Raw genomic sequence first — 20,598 nt, 5'->3', positions numbered from 1 at the left:
AGACAGCAAATAAAAAGTTATGACTGGGTGGTTCCTGAAGAAATCAAGAGAATGCTAATAAAAACGCAGGAGTGACAAATTTAAAAGAAATAGGCTACTCAACATTGAAATAATATTAAGTAATTCTCTCTACCCACAGAACAACTTTTGAATTTTTACCTGAGTTCATTAATAATTTTCATATAATAAACATGAAAAACAGTATTATACCTAAGTTTATCTTTAAAAAATTTGGCTGCAGGCATAAAGTGATCACAAAACACCATGCTCATTTTCTGAAGGTGCCCCACCCCTCTTAGTATGCTTACTGACTTCCTGAGCAAAATGTTATTGTGGCAGATGAATAAGATTACTTATGAAAAGTAACTCTAGAACAGAGATAAACAAACACCTTAAATATAATTATTCAGATTCTTTATTAGTAAGAAAGATAGCTCTGATTAAGAATAGGTTACTATTTAAACAATATCCATTTGTTTTCGTTGACTGGTTATTTTTTTTCCCCAAGAGATTTACAGTCGTTTCTGGTATTCCATAACAATACACTGTACAAGAAGCTTACTACTCAGGTTTTGAAAGAGTGGGATTTTTTATCTTTCACATCCATCTTTTTATCTACAATCCATCAGGAGTGGCTGTTTGCAGCTCTGCAATGAGAAGGAGCCTGAGCCCATATTCAGGAAGGCACAATGAAAAAAGAAGGCTACGAATGATTAGCCATGCCTGCCACAGGAGCAGGAAAGTATATATGGTAGGGTGATCCAGCACTAGTTTAAAATAAACCTAACATGAATCACTACTATTTTATGCTTTGAATCATATTCGGGTAAAATCAAAAGGGCAACAAAATTGACAACATTAGTCTTCAAAATGTTCTTTAAACTATATCAGGCTAAAAATATTAAATAAGAGCATTTTATAATTAAACCAATGACTCTTTTTCTCTCACAGGTTATATGCACACACATTAAATATAAAAGACTAATGATTTAATTGAAGTTATGTTACCATTATAAAAATCCCATTTAAATATGAAATAATTACAATAATAATGATCCATATGTTACTGGTGCAGGAGCTTTAGAATTCCAGATATAATAGTCAGAAGAAATTAGTTTCCGGTCTACGAAAAAAAAAAAAAAAAAAAAAAGAAACAAATGATAAGACTGTATTACCTTAACAAAAATTCAATGAAGAGCAAAGTCATGATATTTTAAAAATGGGGAAACAATTATTTTAAGAAAGGCAACAGTTTGAAATACTCACTTTAATTTCACTTTATCAAGGCATTATAATTTTTACAACTTTAAAAATATGGGTTTATTAGATATTTAAATCTATCTTTGAGCTTATTTATGCCAAATTTATTCCAATATCCCTCATTTATTCCACTTTGATCAATTTTTCTCATGGTTTCCTCAAATTCTGTTTCTTATAGACCATGACATCAACTACAAAAAAATTTAAAATTTTTTATTGGTTTCCAATTCTGTGACCTCTCTTTACCATGGTCCTTAGTCTCATCTTGCTGTTCTTCGCCCATTCCAAATTTTAGAGACAGAAATAAACATCCTACTTTCTAGTAATACTTTTAAAAAGCTGTCTCAACAATTTCTTAAAGTTCTGATCAAATTTAAGCTTTCTGTTTTAATAGCTTTGTAGTTTTGGACAAATGACGACCTCTTTCAACTAAAGTTTTCTGATATGTAAATTTGAGCTAATAATGCTCATTTGGAGTTAGACCCATATAAATTCTGTTTATTACACACATTAGTAAATATCTAATTCTCTCTTTTCTACCTTTCTTCTTCATGTCCTTTTTCATAATGAAAAAGATAGAGGTAGAATGTATTACTACTTATTTATTTATTTATTTATTTAATTTCTGTCTGAAAACCTAGTTAACATTGAAAAGCAACACAGCATACTGATTAGCGGGCAGGTTGTAGAGCTAGACTGCTTGGTTTGATTTCCAGTCCTCCATTTATTAGCTACACGACCCTAATGCCTCTGTTCCATCAGCATCCTCACCTATAAAAATGGAGATAATAATTCTCACATAGAGTGCTACAAGGCTGTGCCTGGCACATGGTAAGCAATAAATGTTAGCTATTATTATTTAAATTAATATTACTGGCATTAATATTTTCAGAACTAAGTTGTATATTTTGAAAATAGATAGTATTGTCAAGATGATGTCAAAAGAAAGGTCTTATATAGTTACACAGTGGCAATCAGGTTCTGAAACTAACAGAGGAAGGAAATAAAAGATTGGTCATAATTATGCATTATAAAATAACCTCTTTTATTCAATATATTAATATTTTATATTAATTTATATTAAGATATACTAATATTTTACATTAAGCCAGTATATTACTGAATAGCCCCATCCTATATTATGCTTTCTGAGAATTGCTATAATATGTTTAGCTAATATTAATAAGATACTTAAAATATTTTAGACATTACCTAAATAGAAAACATATCTTCCATAGACAATCTAAAATATTGGCCTGTTTGCCTTCAGTATCCCATAGATAGAATCCAAAATATTTGCATTTAGACAAAACCACTGGTTTGTTTAAATTGATATAATTATATCATGCTTTTATTTAAAAAAAAATGCATTGTGAAGACTCTTCCATGTATATGTATTTCTTTAAAATACAACCAAAAAATGATGCATGAGAAAACAGGGAAATTCTAAGGAGGTAAAGAATATGACTCATTCTGATTACACAGAATTTATTATTGCCATTTGAAAGCAATTGCTCAGAATTCTGTAGTTCTGAGTTCTATAATCCTTTTGAAACTTTCATGTACAAAGTCTTGTCTTACCCTAACTATTTTGGGGATCTTAATCCTTAGTTTAAGAAATATTTATCTAGGAGTCCCTGGGCTCAGAAGATCTTGGGGTCATAAGTTTGAGCCCCATATTGGGTACAGATATTACTTAAATAAATAAAACAACAGTTCTGCTTATGTTTAGCTAACATTTAACCTCATCCTAGTTACTCTTCTGTTCTGTGATACTGTAAGTATTTGATCTGAATTAAATAATTCTGAATTCATTTATAAATTGCTTCTTATCTCCCTGTGTTTTCATGTACAGTGTATATGTTTACTTATAACCAATGAACTCACTGAAGGCTGGAAACCTTCTTTCTATTGCCCTCCTACTTGTAAAAAAAAAATAATGCTCATTGACTATAGCATTTGCTAAAAATATTTAAAATTTTAAATAATAGGGACACCTGGGTGGCTCAGTCAGTTAAGCCGCTGCCTTCAGCTCAGGTCATGAGCCCGGCATCCTAGGATCAAGTCCCATATCGGGCTCCTTGCTCAGCAGGGAGCCTGCTTCTCTCTCTGCCTCTGCCTTCCACTATGCTGTTTGTGCATACTCTCTCTCTCTCTGACGAATAAATAAATAAATAAATGAAAATTTAAAAAAATAAGTAAATAAAATTTTAAATAATAATCACATCTAACATTTATTGAAACCATGCTACACGCTAAGCATCATGCTAGGCACTTGGTCGATATAATTTTATCTAAATCTTGTAACAATCCCGAGATAAACAGTACTATTATTTCCATTCTATAGATGAGGAAACTAAAACTTTGAGAAGTTTACTAGTTTGTCCAAATTTATGCAGCTAATAAATTGTCTGAGCCAGACTTAGACTCTTGTCTATCCAATACCAAAGCCCCTGGGAACAATTTTTGAATAAAAGAGTATATTATAACCAGAGCAAAACAAATCCAACTTTATACTAAAGCCCACCTCTATGCCAATCCTTGCTCACCCAGACCATTATATAAACAAGAGAAGGTAGAGGGCGATGTAAAGTACACACACTGTTACACAGGCTAGGATCAGGTCAGAATTTTTATAAATTGGGATTGTTCTCTGATCTCTTTTTGTTACATTTTAATTTTATCTTTGGTAATAATTGCATAGCACCATTTAAATTCTCTCAAGCTAGTTTGAATCTGTACAACTTACGTGTACTTATTTTTGGTTTTCCTGATGCAAAAACTTGAACTGAATGCTGATCTGCATTACAACCAGTGAGTGTATAATCTAAGATCCTAAAGTGAAGCTAGAAAAAGAAGAGAAATATACCAAATTGAGGTGATTATTGATAAAAGTGATGGCCACATTTTTTTCCCTTGACACAATTTTTCGAATTTACTTCATGTAGTTCACAAAATAAAAATGTGTGTATCCATGTGTGCATACATACACATATACACTTTTCCCCCTTCGCATTAGGAACATTTCTTTGTAAGGCTGTCATTATGAAATGCTTAACGCCCACCAGATACTTCACTAATATGGACTTTAATCTATGTTGCAAAGCTTCCCTATTTTACAAATGAGGGCACTGAGGTTCAGAGATGGGAGCAATTACCATTCCAGAATGTAAGCAGCAGAGCTGGCATGTGAACTCAGACTCAACAGACAACAAAAGCTGGTGTTTCTTCCCTTAGGGTATCTGGTATTCTGCATATTCTAAGGCTATATGATTGTGATCTATTTCAGATCATAATTCCTTTACAAGCAGAAATTATACACTTTCTAGCAAAACACAAGATTACAATTACTAAAGCTGAAACAATCTGTCTCATGTTGGGAGGGAATGAGATGTTCTGCTTAATGTTCCAGAAAACTGAAATTCAGTTTTTCTAGAACTAAGCTCAGAAATCATCCTTTCTCTCACCTATGAAAACTTTCTAAAATGTAATCCATATTTCTGGATTTAATTGATAATGTGGCATCATCAGTATAAATACCAGTTATTACACTATTATTGTAGAAAGGGCCGTTAGTACTTTCTCTGAAGGCATAGTGGTGGGGTGCCTAAGTCATAGTGATAGTCACATGAACTATCAAAGGTCTATGTCTTATCGAGGGAGCTCCAGTCTCCTTTTGCTGTCCTCATATTTGCTGCTAGAAGCTCCTGATTTTGCAATATCTTGCAATCTTTTCTGCTTCTTTTTTTTTTCTTTTCTGCATTTCTTCTTCCATCTCTCATCCCTGCAAATTTCTCCCATTTCCTAACTTTCTCCTTTTGATTGCCAAACTTTCTCCTTTTGATTGCCAAATCTCTTTTTGATTGCCACATACATAGAATATAAATTTTCCGATCTTCTAAGCAACTTTTTTCCTATTGCAGCTCATATTATCTCTAATTATAAAGGGCTTTAGCTTGCTTGTTTGATATAATTCTGGATTCTGGAAGTTATAAGAAGATTGATTTCCATATAACTAAATATTATAAAAATAAATCTATTCAGTGAACACAAATATGTATTACATGCTTGCAATGAGATTATAACTGAGTAGGTGATAAAAATTAATAAAAAAAAGTCATAATCCCTACCTCTGCAAGACCCAGAGTGTAGTAACATCCCACATTTTTTCTAAAAAATATCTGAAAGTAGGAATTTTTATAATAATCCTTGAAACAAAGCTTGTGGATATAGCTGAAGCCAAGATAGAACAAATGAATATCACTAGTATACTTCTGACTTCATTACCATTTCCTCTAATTTTTTTTATCAAATAGATTTCAATCTTTCTGATTTCTCTACCATTCTATTTGGATTTTCCTGCTACTCTTCTGATCACCCCTTCAATTCCTCTCAATGGGTCTTCTAAATCAGCTACTTGTTTTCTTTTTTTTTGGATCTTACTCATTTTCACTGCCTCCACTATTTTTTCTCCACAGGTAACCCCTAAATCCTTATACACTATTGAATTTCCTCCTGAAAATTGAACTCTAGGTTTTCAGCTACTAATTGGACACTTACATTGTGTCCAGCTATCATCAGCATACATGATATGTAGCTCACTTCCTCCCAACTTTCTCCATATTAGTACTTTTTCTAAGTATATTCACCCTTCATCAAATATTTGTGGTAGGAAATGAACTAGATACTGGTGACAAAAACAACGAATGAATGACATTCATATGGTCTCTACCCTCTTGGAGCTTCAAGTATGACTTAAGCTATATTTTTTTAAATGTTTTTAAATCTTGGACATAAAACTATTTTTTGTTTCTATATTTAATTAGTGATCAATGCTTTACCTTTATCATAGCTTCTCTAGCAGTCTTTCTTTCTCTGACACTCAGAGTCATTAACTTAACACCTTTCATCAGGAAACAAGTTTTACTATTTTTTTTTCCTACTCACCTTCCTTCTCACATCCATTCCAGATTGATCTTCATAAAGTATTGTTTTCTGAAAGACCACTCCCATACTCAAAAAACTATAAACATTTTCTAACAAAGGAATAAAAGTCGGAATGCAGACCTTCCAAAGCTACAGTCTAGACCTAAATACTTATTTAAATTGATGTGTTACTACTATTTCTAGCACTGGATCCTAGGTGTGCCTTGTCATCCTTCATTCCTTTGATTAAGTCACTTATTTACCTATATAAATGTTGGTCAATCATCAAAGTTTCATTTTCATGCTTATATGGGCCTCAGAGTTTTGCTTAAACTCCATCTCTATTGCAAAGCTTTCCTTGACCACTTTGGACAGAAATGCTCAGTTTCCTTCAAATACCAAAAGCGGTTAGCACTGATCAATTACTGACATGCATCAGGGGAAAATTTCTGGAGGGCAAGGGCTACATCTTATATTTTTTACATACGAATCTTGAATGTGATAACTAAGGGCTGGGAAACAACTTCATTACTGCGATGTGTTAAGGTTATACTTAACTGTTTCACCTTAAAAATTTTTTAAGTATTAAGTGAAGTAGAAAGTGACTAATACTAAACAAAAGGAAATCTTACAAAAATCTGAAAAAAGACTTAGCACAGACAAGAAGTTCCCCCACAAAAAATAGCTAGAAAACAATAAAAATCAGTTAGATATATGCAATTTAAAAACAAGGGAAGGGTTTCTACTGTAGTGAGCCACATAAATGTATTTACCTTTAAATATGCTGTACCTCCAATGCAAATCTCATCAAATGGCTGCTTCTCCTGACTCTTGGCTCCAAAAGTTACAGTTCCAGAAAGACTAATTTCCATTGATTTGGGGAACTTCTGTCCTAAAAACACAAATGCACCAGTTAACTATTCTAAAGTAAGTAGATTCTACAACAGATGGATGAAAAAAAAATTAATAAAAGCTCACCAATAATCCAGACCAATAAGCTTTTCTCTCGAAATACTTCAAGTTGGCCAAAACTAACTTTGCATTCCACATGTGTGATTGGACCTCTTTAAAAAAGAAAAGGACACAACAGAAAGAAAAAATGATCATAAAAGAGTTTTAAGAGATCTAAGTTAAATGTAGCTAGTATTACTTAATAGAAGGACAAAATAAAAGCAGATTTATATTCAAGTTTGCAGAATAAAGTAGAATAAATAACAAAAATCACAAAAAAACAACAGAAACAATAAAAGTTTTTGGTGATGATAGACATTATTAATTCTAAAGACAACTATAAAATTATATAGAATGTCTTAATACAGCCCTAACAGTCATATGGATTGACGTAATGTTAAAACTATTATTTTACTCTATCTTTAGGCATCCTATGAAAAGAACATCCTATGCTGTAGAACAAATTTAAAAGCAGAACTATAGAGGAAAAAAATCTTGTTATCTTTGGCTTAATTCACCAGGAAGCTGATAGTTGGCTTTGTCTTATATGTAAATAGTACCTAGAAATTGCTAGATATAAAGCCAGCAGTGAAATAATCCCTGAAGAAGCTACATTGGCTTAAATTTGTATTTACTAGTAAGTTTATATATTTACTAACATTTATAAAATTTAAATTCAATTAATTAACATATAATGTATTACTGGTTTCAGGTACAGGTCTGTTACTCATCATCATTATATCATATTCCCTCCCGTATTTACTAGTAAGTTTAACTAGAAAAATAAAGATACGTTTAAAGGTAACAGATTACTTTTATGACTGAATTTTGGTTCAGAATCAGCATTCATTTGAGTAAAATAAAGTTTTTAGATCTTAAAAATAAGGTAAAAAGACAAAGATAAATAATTTTGTAGGGCAATGGGAATGTACTAAGAAAGGCAGAAATCATGGCATCACGTTGTTTTATTCCTACCTATTATAAAAAGGTATATGAGCTTCACAGAATTCAAAATTATTTTTCACACTTTCATGAAGTTTTAAGTTAACTGTTATTTTTACTTGTATTTCTTCCTCTTTCATTTGATAAAAACCCAAAATTGGTGGGACTGGGACCTGGAAACAAACAAACAAATTTTTGTATAATTCTCAGGTTAATGGGTTTAAAATACCAATGATGACTGAGAAAAAGGCCTTGCAGTAATGTAGTTATTATGTATAAATTACTCCACACTTTTTTGGTAATAGATGAGAGAGCCATTATTGTTCTAAGGGCAAGGATTTTTCCTTCTCTGTTTCCAGAGATAAGAAAGGTGCCTTACAAAGGTTTGCAATACATTGTTTTCCTCGCTTGCTCATTTAGGTTCCCATCCTCCAGATTCTCTATGACATGCAACATAAGATGTGCACTAGACATATTGTTTCCTGATGCCCTGCTCACAGTGCCTGCTGCTCATAGTTCCCTATGTTTATCTGTGACTCCCCCACCTCCTAGCTTAACAGTAGCTTACTCAACTGGTTATCAGTAACTGATTGAAGGAGACACTGTCTGTAGGCTGAAGTAAGCCAATCACTCTTTCTGGTACATTTGAAGTAATAAATAGACTCTACTTATGTAGAGTAAGGTTTCAGAGTTATAGGTCATGTGGAAGCAGAGAAAGCCAGTTGGAAGAGAAAACTGAATAGCAGAGATGGGAAAGACAGTACAAACATTGAGTACAGAGTGATTTTAATTTTGATTTTCTTTTTATCCTTGAATAACACAGACTGCCTCTTACATTATCAAAATAAATTCCCTTTATGTAAGCTAGCATGAGTAGGTTTTTCAAACTATTGACTCATAATCAGGACAAAAAACAAATAGTATAACAAAAAGGTTGGGTTTTAGAGTGTGGAAAATCTGGGTTTAGGGGCACCTGGGTGGCTCAGTCGCTAAGTGGCTGCCTTCGGCTCAGGTCACAATCCCAGGGTCCTGGGATCGAGCCCTGCATCGGGCTCCCTGCTCAGTGGGAAGCCTGCTTCTCCCTCTCCCACTCCCCCGCTTGTGTTCCTTCTCTCGCTGTGTCTCTCTCAAATAAATAAATAAGATCTTAAAAAAAAAAAGAAGAAGAAAATCTGGGTTTAAATCTAGACTGTTACTTTTCAGTTATAAGACCTTGGGTTGTTATTTAACTTCTCTGAGACTTTCCTCATCTGTAGAATGGGGCAAGTAATACCCATATTAAGGGTTTTCAAAGTACTGGAGAAATCACATGTAAAGTGCCTAGGACAATGTCTGACACAAAAGTTATTCAACACACAGTATCTGTAAATAATATTATGCGTTTATAACCCCAATTGCCTAGGATTACAGGACTTTTATGTTCATAATTCAAACCATGACTAAATTATACCAGGATCTACTGTGGGACCATGGAGTCTTTATTAGGGAACATTGAAAAAAAAAAAAAAGATCCCATGACTTTGAAAATCATTCAGTGCTATTAGAGACACCAGACACCAGAGAGAAGAGGCATCTTATTGAAAGACCTGAATCTTCATCTTCATTCAACAATTACTATCTGGTAAATAATGAAAAGTTCTCATGTGGGCCAAAAGTATGAACAATTTGCTCACAACAGAATTCATAAACACAAAGATTAGTAAAGTCTCAACATTTCCAAGGTTATTTACCTGTGAAGTATAGTAGCATAAGTTGAATGACTCTAAAGGAGGAGTGAATGGAAATTTGTAAGGTCCACTAAATGCAGAATCATCCATTGTATCAATGCTACTAGAAGTCAGAATGGCAGAGTCAAGAGAAGTCACACAAGGATGAACGAGAATATCTTGAAGTGGAGACCCATTGGTGGGGAGACTCAAGCTGATGGTAACATTTGGCATGTTTCCTTCTAAATCACACTGTAACAGAAACAGAAACAGATATTACCAAGATCTTAGAGGCATGCATCCTCTGTGAGGCTTTTATAAATTTATCTGAGTCATTTCCCACAACTTAAATCATTTTTCTTTTAAGGTATTGTTCTTACTTTCTGTTTTCAGGCAGTGGTTCTATTATACTTTCAGACACCAACAGGAATGAGGAGAAACTTCCTAGAGCCCTCTGCTTGTATCTAAATCCTTAAAAAACTATTTTAAATCCACTGACATCTCTTCATTTCTATTGCAAACACACTGGTACAGGCCCCTACAATTCCTGTCACAGCCCTCCAAATGTATCTAGATTTGTTCTCCTCTAATCAATCCATCTCCTGGAGCTACCCTAACAAAACAGAATTCTAAATATATTGTATCCATGCTCAAGATCTTTCAATGGTTCCCCCTCAGTTTTGCATTACTTTTAAGCCTTTCATTGCTTGGCTCCCATCTACCTCTTTAATAATTTTCTACCCTGCAATTGGGAAGCTAATATTTTTGGAAGGTTATGGAAGTTGGATATGACAGCTTCACAGAACTCTCTGCTCCTGCTTTAAGGATGTGGTGGCCAGGTACAGTACTTTTCAGAAATTTCCATGAATTTCTGCTTTGAGGCTGTAACAGATAGACATGGTGGCATCTCAGACTTATCTGTGAATTCTGGCTTCTCCAGACTAAAGTCATTAGCAATTATTTCTGGGAGGCTGCAGCTAGAAGATCAGAATTTTTATTCTCTCAACTCCTCTTACACCTGATATGAGCCTCAAAAAATTCAAAATTATTTCATACTTTCATAAAGTTTTAAATTAATTGTTATTTTTAGTAAGCCCTAAATCCTATATTAAATATCATTAGTCCCATAAACCTTGTAATGGCTCTTTTTCTGACCCAACCAGAATGATACACCTTACTTGTGTATCATTGTGTAATTACATACATTGTGTAATTACATGGTAATTAACCATGAACCTCTATTAAAAGCATCCAATTGAAACTAGTCAAAAGGGCCATAAAAAGTTTATTGATATGTTTTGTTTGGTAGATCAAAACAAATATTTTAAGAGTTAATAGAACTTAGCAGGTATAATGTTTAGCTCCAAATGCAAGCAGCTAGTTCTACTATCACATACACAGTCCACATCATGTAGTAACTGCCCACCCCCTACAGGTATTTGTCGGTGTCCTGTTTGTTTCCCTCTTGAAACTTTAAGTTCTTTGAAAGCAAGAACTTATATTTTTCTTTGTATTTCTAGTGCCTAGCACATTGTTATGTACAAGAGACATTCAAAAAAATGTTTACTGAATGGGCATCTTTTTCTAATTGTGGACCCTACCTCTGTTTTCCTAATGTGACATGTTTTGCTCATGTTTTATCTATCACTTGACATATGTGTGAATTCAAGAATATATCTGCTATACAGTGTAAACACTTAGCCAGCAGGCATTATGAACAGTACCAGGTATTAGTACCTCATAAAGATTTTTTGGTAACAGTTACAAAATGTCTATCACATTTGAAAATAAAGATGTCCAATACACCTTACCACAAACCTTAAAAATATTTTAGTGTTTTGAGTTTTAAACCATCTGCTACTTCACTCTATATGTGAACTAGAAAGAACAAAAAAAAAGTTCTGTTTTTTGACAGGTATTTATGGAGATAATAAAGTGAGCAAATATCAATAGTAAGTATTATTACAATATTTAAATATTCATTTTATACTTATTAAATCAGTCTAATATTCTTAGAGGGTTTGGAAAATTACAGCCATTACAGAAACCACCAATGGTTTATCTGCTGGCTAGTCATTTAAAATACAGATCATCAGTCATTTACTATAGAATGAGGACCGTCATTCTTGAGAAATGTGGGTACTACCATTTAAACCAATTTGGCATATGTAAATCTCAATTTTAACTAGGTATTACAAAAACAGAAGGGACCTAGGAAATTAACTGATTTTAAAAATGAGAAAAGACTGTAAATATTATGACTCTTCCAAGGACATCAAAGAATTAGTGGTGGAGTGAGGACTAGAACTTCAGTCCAGTGGCTTTTGGTTCACCAGGTTTTCTACTAGGACTAAGATTAAATGAAGATAATTATTTCCATTTATACTAGGGCTCATAATAAAACTTTAAATACTAAGCTCCTGAAGAATTTTTTTAAAAATGTTTGGCTAACAGATGTACTATTTACATAAACGCCTTAAGAAACATTTAGTGCATGGATGATGGTATACCCCCATTCTTTTTATTTTTAGAAGAAAGTTTTTTAAAGAAGAAAGTTCTCCATCATGATGATTTATATAGAAACTAATCCAAAATTCTTAGCAATAAACTAGGGTCAGCCTATCAATGAGCTGACATATTTAATACCAGTTAATAGCAAATTATATATAACATATTCCCTATTCATTGCCACAAAATGAAAAAACAAAAATGGTGAATTTTCCTTTTATTTCACGACTTACAAGAAAGAAGAATTCAGCTATTTCAAGTTTTATGAATGACATAAGCCATGACATAGAGCCATTTATAATAATTCTTATTTTTTATTGGGGGGAGGACAGATGAGGGGGAGAGAGAATCTTAAGCAGGCTCCATGCCTGGTGCAGAGCCTGACATGGGCCTCAATTTCACAATCCTAAGATCATGACCTGGCACAAAATTAAGAGTTGAACACTTAACTGACTGAGCCACCCAGGTGCCCCATCATTCATAATAGTTATTTTTAACACATTAATAACTGGAATGTATTTTTGATCATGATAGAAGTGAGTTTAAAACAGACACATAAACTCTTGTGTTACTTTAAGGTTAAAGAGGAAAAGATCCAATTTGTCTGCCAGGACTGTTCTATTTTCTGTTCTTGAAATCTACTTTTACCTATAGCATTTGTACATAGTCCCTCTACATTAAGCTTGATTAAAAAGTTTATATTCAGGGGCACCTGGGTGGCTCAGTCAGTTAAGTGACTGCCTTTGGTTCAGGTCATGATCCCAGGGTCTTGGGATGGAGCCCCACTTGCTCAGCGGGATCCTGCTTCTTCCCTCTCCCTCTCCTGCTGCTCCCCCACCTTGTACTCCCTCTGTATCAAATAAATAAATGAAATCTTTTTAAAAAAGTATATTTTCCTAAGTGCAGAGAATAAAGGATATCAGAAAAAGAAAAACATTTAAGAATATTATTGCTATATAGTAGAAATTATAGAGAGGTTTAATTTTCAATTATTATTCAAAATGGCACTCTTCACTACTAATTATATTGTTACTCCTATTGTCATTTCCTATTTTTCTATCCTGAAACCAGAGAACCCTATATTAACCTATAAATATGTTTAAATAATATAAGAGCCCTTCAAAATGGTTTTAGATATTAAAACAAAGATTTGTCAATTTCATCCTTTTGGAAAAAATGGAAAATAGGTATGATAGTTTTAAAATATTTTCACAAATTCTTTTGACATTACTCTTTTCAAAAGGTGAAGCCTAATTCTAGTCCCCTTGAATGTGGAGTGGACTTAGTGACCTGATTCTTTGGAACAAAAAGTGGTGAAAGTGGTACCATCTGACCTTAGCTGAGGTAATAAAAAGAACAGCTTCTATTATGTGCTTTCTCTTTCTTTCTCTTTCATCATTTGATCTATAGGAAGCCAGTCACCAAGTTGTGAGGATATTCTTAAATATATTCTTTAATATATTCTTCTATTGAGAAGTCCATATGGAAAAGAACGGACTCCTCCCACCAACAACCAGCACCAACTTGCTACCCATGTGAGTGAGCCACCTTGCAAGTAGATTTTCCAGCCCCAATCAAACCGGCAGGTGACTATAGCTCCAGCTGCAATCTTGACTGTGATCTCATGGTAGACTCTACACTAGATGTTCCTATGAGGATAATAAATGTTTATTGTGGGGATAATGGGACAATTCAGTATGCAGCCATATATAGCTAATGTAAATCATAAGAAGGGACTCGGTTGGGCATCTGTCTTTGGCTCAGGTCATGGTCCTGGGGTCTTGAGATGCAGGCCCACATCAGGCTTCCTGCTCAGTGGGGAGTCTGCTTCTCCCTCTCCCTCTGGCTTGTGCACTTTCTCTCTCTCAAATAAATAAAAATATTAAAAGAAATTCAATTCATAATGAATGCAAAAAGGTAATATTCCAATATTTCACATATTTAATGATTGCTATTTATGATAAAAATCAATAATGTCATATAACAATGTAAAATAAAGTTAGAAAATTTTACTTTTCTTCACTGGTGTTGAATGGTATGATAAAACAAGTGTCAGAGAAAATCTCACCTTGCAAGTGACAGCTCCAACAACTTGCCATGTATCTGCTATATCCTGTTTATCATATTGCATGGATTTTACCTTTTCAGTGATAGAAATAGAAACTTGTGGTTTTCCTTTGTATGTTCCAACTCTCCAGGCTGGCTGTTTTTGTGGATGTGGCACAGAAGCAAAATTAATACTGTCCAATGAATTCTGTAAGTTGGCGTCTAACAAAGTTCCAAATGGACAAGCTTGTAGAAACAAATCAGGTAGTTGGTTCAATTTTGTATTTAACTCAGTGTCATTTTTTTGACCCAAGAAAAGAAAATCCTGTATCCCAAAAAGAAGTTCAAAGCTTTGTGAAATTCCACTAATGCTAATTAATGGTGGATGAGGGGATAAAGTTTGTTCAACTAGTGGAACACAAGCATATATCATGTTATTCTTCAGAAAAGCAACAACTGGCCAGAGTTCTCCACCTCCTATTACGAGTCCATAGACAGATGTTTTATTGATGTGTGAACAGCTATCACGACTTTCTACAAAGTCCTTATTATCATCCAATAATCTAAGTTCAAAAAGCAGTGCTTTAAGAAAGGGACCATCTTCAGGAATAGGCACATAACTTGTTCCATTGAAGACTCTGGCTCGTTTTTCAACAGTTGGATACCGTCTGAATTATGGAAACAAAAATATTATAAATGGTTCTTCCAAGGAAAATAAAAACAGAAAAACCCCCCAAAGCCCCCAAATAAAAACAAACCCAAAATACAAGGCTAAGAGTAATAACAACAAAACACACAGTAACAAACACATATACCCATAAAAACCACAACCAAAAAACCTTATCACATATTAAATTTTCTACTGAAGTAACTAACTGTTGTATACTTGGTATATTATATGAAATTATAATGTCATTATTTATTACTGAAAATAGCCTAATTTAGTTAATTTTTTAAATAGGTAGAGCACACAGGGTAGCTGAGTGTCTCAGTTGTTAGGTGTCTGCCTTTGGCTCAGGTCATGATCCCAGTGTTCTGGGATCCCTTGCTCAGTGGGGAGCCTGCTTCTTCCTCTCCTGCTCCCCTGTGCTTGTGTTCCCTCTCTCGCTATCTCTGTGATAAATAAATTTTAAAGAATCTAAAAAAACAAACAAACAAATAAATAGGTAGAACACATGGTTCTAATTCAAAATTCCAGTTTCTTGGCCACTCAGATTCCTGCTTGGTAGGCCAGGAATGTATACTTGGACTTTTCAAGCATCTCTAAGAACTCCCTCCCCACCCCCTGATTCCATCTTAGTAGAGGAGAATCAAAAGAAGTGGTTCAATTTAATCTGCCGTAATTTCGGATTCATTAGTTGAGATGATGCAAATGTAAAAGGAATGTTCTATTCTACTCAATTAATAGTGAATAACAAATATCCTAGGTCTTCTTGCCAACTCCTTAAAATGTAAGAATATTTTAGCAATAAAAATGTTTATCTCTATGGCCCTGAAAGAGGTAATAAAAATAAAATCTGAATAATCTTTTATGGTTTGCACATCTTAGACTGAACAGTAAGTTACTAATTTATCCTTTTTTGGGGAAAAAGACTAGAAGATGCTTCATTTATAAAATGTTACATCACATTTTCTTAGTTTAAAAAAAAAGATGTATTTTTTCCTATTCCTTTTTGCTCTACTCTCATGTCCAGAACAAAGTTAGTTATAGGCTATTAACTTCTATGTAAGTCACCTAACTTCCCTAAGTCTATTTTCTTATTTGTAAAATAAAGGGGGTGTCTAAAGAATACATCAGCAATTCCCACCAAAAATCAAAACACACCTGGTTAACATATTTTTTTTCACTAATACCCCTAATTAGATATTGATATTTACTAATAATTTTTAAAAAGAAAAATAGGAATGTATCCAACTTATCTGTATATTAGTAAACTTCACTCACTTACATTCTGATGTACTTCTTGATTGACAAAAGAAAAGAATTAGCTACCCTCCAGTAATGGCTTAGCAGTTGAATGCCATGCCATTTCTTTCTCTGGGTCTCTGGATAATAGTTGAGAACTTTGGACTAAGCTCTAGCCCAGTGTCTTATCCTTTGGTTATCTGGAGGATAATTAAAGTCCTTCTTAAGTGTAAGAATTTCAATGTTGGATGTAAAGATAAGAAGTTAATCTGGGAATGTACACAATACCCTGGTATGTGCTAATAAATATTTTGTTGAATAACTCAACCTACCATTTCAAATTTATTCTAGACCTTTTCTAAAATAGGACTCAAATTTTGGGCCCTACAATTATGGGGTACAATAACAATCTAAGCCATACTTAAGACACTATTCCCATACATCTGGACAGCAAACTTCTAAATCAGAATCTAAACCAAGTTTTGTTTTGGGAATGTAATTGCATACAGACAGACCATCGACTTTTAAAACTCTTAAGTGATGGCCATTAACCTTTGGCATATATGTGGATAATATGCCATAGTATGTATGTTTAGCTCTTACACCAGGCCCAAGAGGCCACAAAATGAAAAATAACAAAACTAATTTCTTTAATGATACAGAATTAAAAAATGACAGATGAGTTATTTGAACCCAACTTGCTCCCTCCACAGAGATGCTGAAAAGCCCACCCAGACATATCTGAACTTTTCTTCTGAAATACCCTGAGTACAATGAGAAAAAAAAAAAAAAATGAAAACAACAATGAGTTCTTCAAGGAACTTATTTTTTTTTTTTTTTTAAGATTTTATTTATTTATTTGACAGAGAGAAATCACAAGTAGATGGAGAGGCAGGCAGAGAGAGAGAGGGAAGCAGGCTCCCTGCCGAGCAGAGAGCCCGATGCGGGACTCGATCCCAGGACCCTGAGACCATGACCTGAGCCGAAGGCAGTGGCTTAACCCACTGAGCCACCCAGGCGCCCAAGGAACTTATTTTTATAAGCAGTAAAAAAAAATCTTATCTCTGCAAGATATTAAGATAAGTTACAAAGCCATAGATATAAATACAGTATGGTACTGGTCCAAGAAGAGGAAATAAAGTAATAGAACTGGAACAGACCAGTATTTATAAGAGAAACGTAATCACCTCTCAATAGCCCCACAAATCAATGAAAAATATATATATAATGAAAAAATAAATTAAACATACAGGAAAATTGGCCCACCCTATAGGGAAAAATGGATCCCTCTATTAATACCACGCCTGAAGATGGAATAAAGACAACCTAAACAGGACAGATAAAATGATAGAAGAAAATAATATTAACAAGATATCTTTGGAAAATAAGGATAGAGAATGACTTCAAGAAAACTCCCAAAGTACTAATAACTTTGACTGTAATAAAATTAGTGGTTTCTGTTTAATCAAGTGATACATAAAGTTGAAAGTGACAAAATGAGAGAAAATATCTGTAGTACCTAAAAATGACAAAGGTGTGGTATCAAGAATATACAACGAATACAGAAGAATACACACAAATTAATGTCAGGAGAAAATTAACATGAAAACAAACAGACTAATAGCAACCCACAAAGATAAAATGGACAAGGAAATGTCCAAGCAATCCACACAAGAGGAAATCCAAAGGGCTAACAATCACAGCTACACAGAGAAATGCAAATGAAAATAAGATCTCCTTTAGAGCAATATTGACAAAAACTAGAATAAAGGTTAGGAAAGAATGAATGGAGATATAGGAACTTTTGCTTACTGCTGATGAGAAGAGTGTAGATTAGAGAAAGTATTCTGAAGAGATAATTACTTGGCAATATTTAGTCAAAATCAGCATAGATAGGTCCTATTAGCCTTTTGAGGCTGCCTACTACATCACCGTTCTGATGGCTGAGTTGGAGGCAACCTGGGATTATCATCACTAGGGGAAGAGTACAGGTAAAACATGGAGGATTAAACCATAGAGTACAACAGAGCAATGGACTAGACCTGCATTGTCCAAAATAGGAGCCACTAGCCACATGTGATTATTTAAACTTAAAATTAAACAAAATTGAGTTCCTCAGTTGTAAGAGTCAAATTTCAAAAGCACAATAGCTACATGTAGCTAGTGGCTACAATATTAACGGCATAGATTTAGAACATTTCTCATGTCTTTCATTGCAGAAAATTCTATTGGACAGTGCTGCTCTGGATGAACACAAAGTAATATGGGTATTTCTTTAAAATAGTGCTGAGGGGACACCTGGGTGGCTCAATTGGTTAATCCCCTGCCTTCAGGACAGGTCATGATCCCAGAGTCCTGGGATCGAGTCCCGCATCGGGCTTCTTGCTTGGGAGGGAGCCTGCTCTCTCTCCACCTATGTATGCCTGCCACTCTGCCTGCTTGTATGCGCTCGCTCTCTCTCTCTCTCTCTCTGACAAATAAATAAATAAATAAAATCTTTTTAAAGATTAAAAAAAAATAGTGCTGAGAAGTCTGGCAAATATAAGAAAATGAAGTCTATAGCACACTTAATTGTGTAATTTGAAAAATGCATAGGCAAACACAAATAAAGGGATAGCAAAAAATACCCAAGAGTCACCTATGAGAAGAAGAATGGCAGAAATAAAGATACTCAAAGGAATATAAGCACTTTGGATGAACCAATGAGGTTGCTGAAACATACTAAGTATTATTAAACTCCTTCCTTACTTGAGATACAACAACAACAAAGCAAGCCAGGTATTCAGGAGAAAATGGTAAACTTTAATTCTGATACCCTCAGTAACAAAAAACAAACAAACAAACAAACAAACAAAAAGAATGTTTGGGTTGTGAAGAGGTAATCTTTCATACCCACACCACCAACCAGTTTCCTTTAAAATCACACTCATCTTTATCTGCCTCAGTCTCAATGCAAAGCTCTGCTACCTCCCTACAGAGCTTTCCTCAGGGAAGAATAAATATGTTGGCAAGAAAGAACTGTCAATAGCCACTAAGAATAAAAGGTGATACAGATTACAGAACTGCCACTTACATTTTACAATGAGTTACTGTATAATTCTCATCACAGAGCTATTTTGATAGAATGTGGCAAATTCTAAAAGTGGAGCCAGGTCAGTTTACACCATTTAAGAAGAAATGAATACGATTTTATTTTTTGTACTTTTCCAATTTTCTTCAATTAGGAACTTTAAAGTAACCCATTTGCAAGTTCTAAGAATGAAACATAATATGAAAATAATAGTCTTTTATTGATCAGCCCAGATTTTCCGGAAGAATGAGCTAAAATGTCCTTGAGTGATCTTTATTAACGAAAGTAGAAAAATATGAAACATGCTTAGCGCTCAGTAAGTTAGTTTCCTTTTCTTGCCTTTGGTCATCTCCATCTCAACCCTAAGCAGGTGAAGTTAATCTTTTTTTTTTTTTTTTTAAAGATTTATTTATCTATTTGACCGAGAGAGAGAGAGAGTGGGAGTGGGAGAGGAAGGGGAGTGGGAGATGGAGAAGCAGGTTTCCCACTGAGCAGGGAGCCTGATGTGGAGCTCGATCCCAGGACAATGGGATCATGACTTGAGCCAAAGGCAGACACTTAACAACTGAGCCACCCAGGTGCCCCAGGTTAAGTTAATTTTAAGATATAGTAATGGTAATATTGAAAAACTCATAATACTTAAATGTGCTAAACAACACACTTAATTCTCAAAATACTATTACGTAGTGGTGTTAAAACTTCCAATTAAAAGATAAAACAGAAATTAAGTAAGTTGACCAAGGCCGCGGACAAAGACACATCCCAAAAGTACAGTACATCATCCATCCCTCCGATCCATCACCCCTGAGAATTCAAGCTGCATTTACCTGGAGAATCTGACGGTGCCACAAAGAGGAGTTCCCGGCTCGTGGCTTATGAGCCACACTGCCCGCTGGGCCATGACAAGCCACTAAAGCATCAGCTCATCCCTAAAGTCGCCACGTCCCTAAAGTCGCTATGGAAAAAGGACACGGACCGGCTTTCTGATGGGCTCCTACCAGAAGACCCGAGGCCACTTTCTGCCCCACCACAAACAGGTTGGGCTCAGCAGAGACGCTGGCTCCTTCTGGTGAAGTGACTAAAACCTCGGAGTCCCTCCTGTCAACACCTGCCACAACACTTCTGTGAATCCTCACCTAGAATGCCGAAAATCTATCCTCCCCAGGAACCCCAGCACTCTCTTCCTCTAAGGTCCACTTCCGGGACGGTGGCCCGCAAGGATCATGCTTCCTCACTCGCCCCAGCGACGAGTGTCTCTGCCGTTCGCCGTCTGCAGGGTTCCC

At 34.6% G+C, this 20,598-nt stretch overlaps 1 protein-coding gene across 2 annotated transcripts; it reads right to left on the bottom strand.

The window, feature by feature from the left end:
• Window positions 1-1,018: 1,018 nt before the first annotated feature.
• Window positions 1,019-20,591, bottom strand: AP5M1 (adaptor related protein complex 5 subunit mu 1). 2 transcript variants are annotated; one of them, XM_059182180.1, is made up of 9 exons: window positions 20,452-20,591; window positions 20,143-20,270; window positions 14,362-15,007; window positions 9,810-10,037; window positions 8,113-8,252; window positions 7,165-7,250; window positions 6,960-7,078; window positions 4,010-4,106; window positions 1,025-1,123 (listed from the first exon to the last, which is right to left on the bottom strand). In XM_059182180.1, exons 2-9 carry the CDS (start codon window positions 20,214-20,216, stop codon window positions 1,041-1,043), a joined length of 1,473 nt encoding a protein of 490 aa, XP_059038163.1. In that variant the 5' UTR covers window positions 20,217-20,270; window positions 20,452-20,591; the 3' UTR covers window positions 1,025-1,040. The 2 variants fall into 2 exon arrangements, with proteins under 2 accessions (XP_059038164.1, XP_059038163.1); XM_059182181.1 differs by lacking the exons at window positions 4,010-4,106; window positions 20,452-20,591 and having other exon boundaries at window positions 1,019-1,123; window positions 20,143-20,410.
• Window positions 20,592-20,598: the final 7 nt, after the last annotated feature.

The sequence above is a fragment of the Mustela lutreola genome, chromosome 7 (genome assembly GCF_030435805.1).
Source record: "Mustela lutreola isolate mMusLut2 chromosome 7, mMusLut2.pri, whole genome shotgun sequence".
NCBI lineage: Eukaryota > Metazoa > Chordata > Mammalia > Carnivora > Mustelidae > Mustela > Mustela lutreola.
This window is presented reverse-complemented; position numbering and strand designations above follow the sequence as displayed.